General features: G+C 53.6%; 3 protein-coding genes across 3 annotated transcripts; all 3 read left to right on the top strand.

Moving 5' to 3' along the window:
* Positions 1-831: 831 nt before the first annotated feature.
* AYO20_01170 (hypothetical protein) lies at positions 832-2816 on the top strand (the record flags this gene model as incomplete). Its single annotated transcript, XM_022639477.1, has 6 exons — positions 832-1120; positions 1185-1242; positions 1299-1362; positions 1420-1662; positions 1736-2148; positions 2252-2816. The coding sequence occupies 6 exons, from the start codon at positions 832-834 to the stop codon at positions 2814-2816; spliced, it is 1632 nt and encodes a 543-aa protein (XP_022504785.1).
* A 1184-nt stretch (positions 2817-4000) lies between these two features.
* AYO20_01169 (hypothetical protein) lies at positions 4001-6035 on the top strand (the record flags this gene model as incomplete). The annotated part of the gene is made up of 7 exons (XM_022639476.1): positions 4001-4282; positions 4385-4507; positions 4588-4737; positions 4818-5033; positions 5104-5312; positions 5380-5503; positions 5571-6035. The coding sequence occupies 7 exons, from the start codon at positions 4001-4003 to the stop codon at positions 6033-6035; spliced, it is 1569 nt and encodes a 522-aa protein (XP_022504784.1).
* Positions 6036-6782: 747 nt separating this feature from the next.
* AYO20_01168 (hypothetical protein) lies at positions 6783-9321 on the top strand (the record flags this gene model as incomplete). The annotated part of the gene is made up of 7 exons (XM_022639475.1): positions 6783-6872; positions 6962-7050; positions 7101-7363; positions 7415-7981; positions 8036-8156; positions 8217-8528; positions 8586-9321. The coding sequence occupies 7 exons, from the start codon at positions 6783-6785 to the stop codon at positions 9319-9321; spliced, it is 2178 nt and encodes a 725-aa protein (XP_022504783.1).
* Positions 9322-9412: the final 91 nt, after the last annotated feature.

Below are 9412 nucleotides of genomic sequence, written 5' to 3'. Positions count from 1 at the left end.
ATCATATCCGTACTTCTGACTCCATTCCGTCCATACAGTCGCGTCGGCTTTGCCCGAGCTGGCTCCGAAATAATGTAGGTGACCAATAAAGGGAAGCGCACCGGGAATCTCTGGGATGCCTTCAATCCGAGGGATCGTGGTCCATATCGAATACTGCAAATGGTTAGAATCATTGGGACAACGCCAAGGGTTAGATCTTTGCTCGGTTTACCCTGTAAAGTGCATATAGCACGATCAAAACGGCCACAGTCAGGAATGGCATCGTATTGAGGCGGGCAGTAAGTCAGGTGCAGGCGACAACGATATCGAACAACACACACACACACACACACGGCTCATATCATCAAACCCGACGTCCAGTCTTGATAAGAGCCCCTTTGTATCTTCTCGGACTCGACCTCTCCTGCCCACCACATGGTGCTTTTCTGGCGAGGTGTCCAGGTCTTTGATCAGCAATCATCTTCCGGGCCGTATCAATGATCCGGCCCACGAGTTTGTCCACGGTGTATCAAGGGAAATGTGAAATCCGATATCAAAGCATCGCCATGAGGCTACGACCCACTCGGCCTCAAACTCAATGGAGATTCGGATCTCATCTTCCTGGTTCGTCCCTTTCCTCTTCCCGCAATGGATTCAACGTGCCTTTTTGTGGATCCCATCCTTATCTGCACTTTTCTGGCTTGTGAGGTCTTGCCGTTGTTGTTATGCGAAATGTTCTCAACTACATCTTTGTCCCCGCCCCCTCCACGAGATCCAAGGTCCTCGACATGCTTCAGTATCATCTTCTCTGTGGACTGACCTCGGGCGCATCACGTCTAGTTCACCGCGACCATGGGCTTCTTCACTGATTCGCAGTTCGACGATACCGTTCCGGGGACGTTGGTGCTGGTGGACATCGACCACCGCCTCGACGTGAGACATGCTAAAGGCAACAAGTCTGATGTGGTCTTGCACCCTGCGCCGACCGACGACCCTGACGACCCTCTCAACTGGTCGAGATGGAGGAAACTGGCTCAAGTCATCTGTGTCAACATGTACACCTTTATGATTTCATACGCGTCGGGTGTTCACTACTCCATCATCGGTCCCATCAGCAAAAGCAGGGGCATCCCCGTGTCTTGTAAGATCTGCCCTGCGATGATCCATAACCCAAGGGCGAGACTAACAGGCCACCCTTTCCCCAGCAATCGTGTCGGCGCAGGGCTACCTCTTCCTCCTCATGGGCTGGGGAAATCTGATCTGGTTAGTATTCCTTGACTCCACAGAGGTGCTTGTGGAAACTAATCGGACAACTCTAGGATCCCCATGGCACAGAAGTATGGCAAGCGACCCATGTACCTCCTCAGTCTCATTACCACGCTGGTAAGTGTCTCTCCACGCCTACTTTAGTCGTGTCAGGGAAACTCACAGCTCCGATAGGGTATTATGCTCTGGCTCCCACACATCAGTTCTGGGCCGGAATGGATCGCCAGCAAAATCCTCCAAGGCTTCGTGGGAGCTCCAGTAGAAACCCTGATTGAGATTTCGATTGCCGACGTCTTCTTTGTGCACGAGCGGGCAAAACACATGGGCATTTACGCTTCCATGGTCTTTATCGGATCCAAAGTCGCGTCCTTCTTGGCTGGCTTCATCTTTGACGGACAGGGATGGGAATGGGTCCCGGTAAGTTACTTGGATGCACGACAAAGTTGAAACGATGGGATCGAGTCGACTAATGAACCGTCTTGCTGTCCAGTATTGGTGTGTCATCTTCATGGGACTTTCGATTGTGTTCTGTTTCTTTTTCCTAGAAGAGTCCAACTACGTCCGTCCTGCGCCGCAGGAGAGTGTGGCGCCGACAATCAGCACGGGGCTGGCTGAGGATCCAGAGGCCGCGAGCAAAGAAGTGGGTGTCCAGATCTCGACCACAGCGACGAGTACTTCCTCGGGCGAATCTCGAGCGCCCAAGCCCTTCTGGAGTCGACTCAAGCTGTTCCGCAAGCCCGAGAAGGTCTCGTGGCAGTTGATGGTCCTTCGCCCCCTGAAGCTGTTCCGTTTCCCCATCGTCTGCTGGTCCGGCTTCACGTATGGCTCCTTTTTGTGTCTATATACCTTCTTCCAGGCCACTGTTTCGCTGGTGTTCAGCGGAGAACCATACAACTTTTCAGCGTAAGTCCTGCTTCCTCCAATCCATCTCTGTTCATTTCGCGCCATGGAAAACCGCGCCTGCAACAAAGGAATCGAGCAACAGCTGACGGGAACATGATCTCAGAGGTTCGATCGGGATCACATACCTGGCACCGCTCGTGGCTGGTCTCGTCGCCATGTTGTACTGCGGACCCTTCGAGTCTTGGGCCGTGCTACGCATCGTGCGCCGTCGATCCGGCATCTGGCTGGCTGAGGATCGGTTATGGCTACTGCTCATCTGCGTCGTCACCAGTCCCGGCTGCTGTCTGCTCTGGGGCCTGGGCGCCGCGTACGAGGTGCACTGGTTCGGACTGGTCTTTGCCACCTTCCTCCTCGGCTTCAGCATCTCCGTCGGCGCAAGCCTCGCCATCACGTACTGCATCGACTCCTACAAGGAGATTGGCTCCGAGGCCATCGTCACCGTCATGCTGATCCGCAACACGACAAACTTTGCCTTCAGCTACGGCACGAGCCCCTGGCTCAGCGACATGGGGTACCGCAACGCGTACATCCTGGCCGCCGTCCTGTTCTCCCTGCAGGCTCTCACGACTCTGCCGATGATCAAGTTCGGACCCCGTCTCCGCAAGGCAAGTCAGGACAAGTATCAGTATTACATTGAGCAGGATAAGGACCACAGGGCTCTTCACTGAGCAGGAACGGGAGCAGACGGTTGGGGGGGCGGACGAACTTTGTAGAGTCCGTCGCAACCCTCTCGAGGCAGGGTGATGGAGACGGGGCAGGTGGATACTAAGGGGGCGTCATGCAATGCAGCTTTGGTTTTTTTTCTTTCCTTTTTTGCGGAATACGAGTAAGACGTTTGCCCTTGACACGTTCTTTACATATATTGCAAGAGCCCCTCCCGACTTGTGGAGTGTTGTTGGTCCGTCCCACAATGAAATCCTCCTCCACTGTAAACAATCAAGAAAGGGGACATTACATGATCTTGTATGGTGTTCGTGCCACCAGTGCTATTGTTCCAGGTGTTTTGCAATCCTAGGGTCAGACAGACAGACAGAACGACAGACAGACTGAGCCAGCTATATAGGTGTGTATGTATGTATGTATGTATGTATGTATGCCGCAATGACGAGTGACGAGAATCAAATCTACCCACCCACGAGGTACACCTTCAATCAATCCTTGGGGGGAAATCAGTCAACGAACAAACGACCGAGTCCACTTTCATTGCTTTTGTCCGACTGACTGACTCCCCAGACTCCAGCACAGCATCCAGCACACAGCATCCACGAGTTTCCTCCGCTTGGCAGCTTGATTTACCAAGGACAGAATACGAATTGGTTACTCAACCTACAGTATCTAGCTGGTTGGGAGGGACAAAGGTTGGGGCATTTTTCAAATCAATCAAGCTCAAATCTCAAAGCCCAAAGCTCAAGGTATCTCTATCTCGATCAGAGAGCGAGAACTCGCCATGGTTCCCGTGGCATACACATGTCCAGGGCGGGCAAGTCGGGCCGTCATGTATCAACCATCCTCGCACCTCGGAAAACGTGTAAATCCGCGTTGTGTGTCTACCATCATGCATATTCACCAGTGGGATCCGGTATCTGGTAGATAAGGGAATAAGGGGATAAGGTTGATAGGGGTCGAAGCAAAAGTGGGTGGGGTCTAACGAATAGATCGTGGCGCGGTATGGTATCGCAATCGGATAATCAACTTCCTCTTTATGTGATTCGTTCATTTTTCTTGATGAGCATCAAGTGTTGTAAAAAGTTGCTTGAAAATTGGAGGAATGTCAAAGGGTCAAAGCCTCTCTGTTACCAACGAAAGCATGCCTCGTTGTCGTCGGCACGAAAGCAAAGAGCAAAGAGCAAAGATGGTGGCCGCAGCGTGGGAAACCGAGGCGCAAAAGTGCAGAGAGATCCTCACAAAATCTATCCCTGCCGGGTACGCTCTCGCCGACGATCGACTACCCTCGCCGGAGGAGAGGTCGAATGTGACCACGTTCATCGCGGACTGTGGCGCTCTCTCTCCCAAAGAGCTCGCCATCACGGAGAATGGAGCGGGCGAACTGACGGCGGCGATGGCGACGGGCAAGTACACCGCCGAAGAGGTGACAGTCGCTTTTCTCAAACGGGCAGTAATTGGTCATCAGCTGGTAAGGAAGGGCGATGAAGCCGCCCGCCCTTGTGCGTCGAACGCGAGAGAGAGAAAGAGAAAAAGGCTAACCTGAGGGCCGCTCTCGTCCATCGACAAACAGGTCAACTTCGCAACCGAGTTTCTAGCGACTGAAGCCATCGAGAGAGCCAGGGAACTCGACAAATATTTTCGGGACACAGGCAAGCTCGTGGGTCCGTTGCACGGTGTGCCCATCTCTGTCAAGGTGCGTTGGGGGAGTCGTCAAGCTGGCCCTTTTTCTCCTCCTGTCCTAAACTAACGTACCGTACCCTCTCCCATGTAAAGGAACACATTGGGCTCGAAGGTCGTATTTGTCACAGTTCATATACGGCGTGGGTGAAGAATGTCGTCGCCGAAGATGCGCTGATCGTCGCTCTGATGAAGAAGGCCGGTGCCGTCATCCTCTTCCGAACAAACCAGCCCCAGACATTAATGGTACAAACCTCCTTCACCCCCTCAGCTCTATCGTGATGACAAGGGAGAGGCGTTGCTGAGAGGTGTGAGACTATTGTTAGCACGGAGACACCAACAACAATATCTATGGTAAGACAGTCAATCCATCCAACCGCCTCATGAGCAGTGGTGGATCATCCGGAGGCGAGGGAGCCGCCATCAAGCTGCGATGCGCTGCCATTGGGACGGGCACCGACATCGCCGGTTCAATCAGGATCCCATCGGCACTCTGTGGCGTCTATGGCTTTCGTCCCACGTCTTGTCGATTGCCTTACAAGGTCAGTGGCAGTAGTGGTATTTGCATCCCGCATCTAAGGAATGTGTGCTCACGCTGGGAATCAACCACAGGGCATCATGCTTGCTGGGGGCGGTCAGGAGTCTGTTCGCTGTGTGGTCGGCCCATTGGCCAACAATATCGATGATTTGGAACTGATGATGAGGACGGTCCTGGATCAAAGTCCGTGGGAGGTCGAGACAAGCCTCGTGCCGCTGCCGTGGAGCCCTGTAAAGGCATTTACACCACAGACCCTCACTGTCGGGGTCATGGTTGACGATGGGTATGGTGACGAACGCACCACTAGATCTTGGGCGAAAATTCAGTCGTGCTCTGCTGACCGAAAATAGGATTGTGAGACCCAGCCCTCCGTTGCGGCGGGCAATGGAAATGGCTCAAGCAAAGCTCAAGGCTGCTGGAGTCAAACTGGTGCCGTGGATCGGGCACAGACACGACGAGTTGCGGCCGCTGCTGGTGAGTTTTGCGGAACGCTGTTTCGATGGGATGTTGCACTTGGAGTCGCTGACTGACTTGCATCTAGTACGAGCTATGTTTTTCCGATAATGCGGCCGTACAGAAAGGTCTTCTGGCAGAAACACAAGAGCCCTGGTTGAAGCTGACCAAACGGGCCATGGGACTAGGACGCGAGATGGATATCCACGAGATTTGGCGGCTACACGAGCTGCGTAACACCATCCGAGAGGAATATCATGCAAAGATGAAGCAGCTGGGTATTGATGTCATTCTCTCGCCTGCCGTCAACCAGGTCGCCGTCTTGACCGAGGACTTCACCTACGGCTTCTACACGGGGGTGTACAACATTCTCGATTTTCCCGCCGCAGTCTTTCCAACCAAATTGGTGTCAGATGCAAACTTGGACGTCGAGGATGCTAACGCACAACCCCGAAATGACTTTGAGGATCGTGAACTCGCGAAATGTATGTCTCTTGAAGGGGTCGTCGAGGGCGAGGATCTGGTTAAGTCGTCAGCTAACGTCAGTTTTTAGATGATGCCGAATTATTCGCTGGAATGCCAATTGCTCTGGAAGTCGCTGGCAAACACCACCGAGACGAGGAAACGCTGGCTGCGATGCGTCTAATTGAACAGATCGTTTTAGCCTAGTTTACACTGATTGAACTGGATGCCCGAAGGAAAGTAGCGGACAATAGACACAAGCGGGTCGGAGGAGGGAGGATGGGACTGACAAGGAGGCAGACGCGGGGGTTTACCTAGCTTGCCTGCCTGGCACATGGCTGGGAACACACCCCCGTCTTGTTCTTTGGTGATGGCCTACCAAGGCCTACCTAGGTAGGAAAGTAGGTGTCTAGCGGGCTTCCCCTCACAGGGGCTGAGGGGTTGAGGACGCCCGGGTAGGGTACCCGTGCCCTGTTATTACATAGGAGATTGGGGCGCCGAGGAACGCCCCTCCCTAAAAGAGTGCCTAGATTTCTCGGTTATCGTCTTGAACAATCAATAACCACACAACCCGAACCGACAGGCACTTCATTGGCCGGGCGCAGTCTTGCATCTGTGCTCCCTCCCGATAAGAAGAGATAGAACCCTTCAGCCGCATCTACGAATGGCGCGTCGACTTTATAGATATATAGTATTGGCTACTGGCCTGCTTGACTTTCCTAGCATCTATGCACTTGATATCTCCTGATGCCGTCCTTTATCTTCTAGCAATGCGTCCACGGTCGTCTATTCACGAAACTACCGTACAAGCAGAAGTCACCCACTAAGGGCAACGAGAATGCCGGACCATTCAAGCCAACCTGCATCCGCTCGGTCACGGAAGAAGGCGAGTGCAGCTTGTGTCAATTGTCGCAGACACCGCGTGCGGGTAAGTAGTTCTCTCCCTGCTTCTATTTCATCTCGTCGGCGTCCTCTGCGACAATCGTTGGACTGCGCTGATCCTTCAACCATGTTCAGTGCATCACGACCCCGAATCAGAACCAGTGCGACCGGTGTTCAAGACACGGCGTCGACTGTATCTTCAAAGACGACGACGAGCGCAAACGGTGAGCATCCAACGTCCAGCCTTTACAACCCACCTCCTAACGTGGACAAGGCCACACTCCAAGGCCAGTTTGAATGACCTTCTCGCCCGAGTCCAATTTCTCGAGGGATTGCTTCGACAACAATCGCACTCGACGAATCAGCTCAATTCGCTGCAGGAATTCACATTGGATTCAGTCGTGACGGCTCCTGCTGATGATGTGCAAAGGCGGCCCGAAGACGAAGACTCACTCCCACAGCTCGGTCAGCCGAACGAGGCACAGCTACCGGATGCATCCCCCAGGCTTCCAGGCATGCCGGCAGTGAACCAGTCCCGTAAGAGGTCACATTCTCGGTTGGACACTTGCTCGATCCAGTCTCGTACAGATTCGTCTCCCAGCGCATCCGTCAGTCCAGGGACTCATGGACAAGCCATCCTTGACCAATTGACCGACACGGTGTCCAATCTTCTCAGCGTCAAGGTCGTACAAGAGATCAACTTGACCCTCGAGCATCACTCACGCTATGACGCGCATCTACCCTTTACAAAATCCTTCGAGCGCAATACTCGCGCCTTTGCACTCCTCCGGTCCATATCACTCGAATTACAGGACCACCTCACAAGCCTGTACTTCAAATATAGCAACCAACGAAATCCTCTCGTGAACGAGGAAGCCTTCATGTCCGACAAGGCCCTGGGTCGCACCGACTTCTATAGCCCTCTGCTCCATCTCTGCATTGTTGCTCGCGGCTTGTACTACGCCGACCTGGATGACCATAGGATCGACACGTTCCTAAGGAAGGACCAGGATAATGTCTTGCACCGAGAAGTGTGCGGACTGATGACTTTCGACCTCTGTGATTCAGGCTCCTTGACATTCTGTCAGGCGCTGGGCGTTGCGTCTGACCTTGAATGTGGCGCGGGGCGATCAAGGAGTGCTTGGATGACTATCGGTACGTTCAATCATGTTGTGCACGACCTACCTATAGAACTGACGAATGGTTTAGGCGCGGCCATCAGGATGGCCTTCGATCTGAACATCCACGTGGATCGGAATCAAACGGACAATTCTATACTGGCACAACAGGCACGTAAGGAGCTCTTCTGGGGCTTGGTCTCGCGTGATCGGTCAGTCACCTGCACCCAGTCCCCCGTTTCCCACCTCGTGGACTACTCACACAGCGGTAGATACTACACTTTATCTTTGGGACGCCACAGAATGATCAGAAACTCTGACTTTGCCGATGTTCTCCAGTGTCCGCCGCACTGGGACACGTATCAGGTGGGAGTCTTCACCGCCATAGCAGACCTGATGTGCTTGACGGCAGACATCGTCGAAGTGCTGGTGTGTGCCCAAGACAAGCAGGACTTTTCAGACCTCCACTTGAACCTGGCCGTATGCAGCAAGGCGCTCAAAAAGTGGCATGCCCGGCTGCCGGAACGACTCCAGTGGAATGCGGTCAACGTCCGGGAGGCCGACCCCAGATTCTTCCTTCTCCAGTGAGTCGCCATGGCAAGGCAATGGTCCAAAAGCTTAGAGAACTGACCACCTCGTAGTTTACAGTTACATGCCACCTACATTATACTCCACCGGCCGTTTTCTATGATGCAGGTCTTCGGGCCCGGCGTCGGCGGCACGAACGAGGGCACCGACTCCTATTTCTGGTCCCCAGTCCGCAGCCGAGCGCATATGCTATGCATCGAACACTCGATAGAAATATCCAACATCCTCAAGCTCTACGAGCAACAGCGCGCACCTCGTGTTATGTGTTTGAGCGTAGTGCACCATCTTGGAATTGCGGCTACGGCTCTGATTTCCGAACTGGTCTTGGAGCATCCCGCCCAGACTCCCCTACTTCCCCATCTCCTCTATATTCGGGGAGTCTTACGAGGTATGGTGCCGACGTATAAAGGGGTGAAAAAGACACTGCACATTATTGAGAAGGCCTGTACAGCTTCTGGCTGGACTTCGGACGGTCCTTGCACATACAGTGGTCTCGAAGCAGGCGGGGTCCGCCCAGCGACCTCGATGCCGACCTCGAAACTCAGAACATCTCAAGGGCTCTCCCTTTCATCACAAGATATGTTCCCCAGGGGGTCGCCGGCTCAGCCTCCACCAGCGGCCGCGTTTCTTTCCAAGCGAGCAGATCTGCCACTGTCCTATGAGAAAGCCCTACAGCCGGAAGTCGCTGGCGATAACAATTCATTTGACTGCCACGAGTTTTCGATTGGGAATCTGGAAGACATGTTTGGGTGGCCGGTGTGGGGCGACGAAGATGGACAAGCAGCTTAGTGGCAGAGAAGAGACGGGCTGTAGAAGAAACTTGAGGAAAATAACGACCGGATGACAAGATAGGCTGCCAACAACGAGATAGGTGTTCCAG

The sequence above is a fragment of the Fonsecaea nubica genome (assembly GCF_001646965.1).
Source record: "Fonsecaea nubica strain CBS 269.64 chromosome Unknown Scaff4, whole genome shotgun sequence".
Taxonomy (NCBI): Eukaryota; Fungi; Ascomycota; class Eurotiomycetes; order Chaetothyriales; family Herpotrichiellaceae; genus Fonsecaea; species Fonsecaea nubica.
Note: the sequence above shows the minus strand (reverse complement) of the source record. Positions and strands in the feature narration are given on the sequence as shown.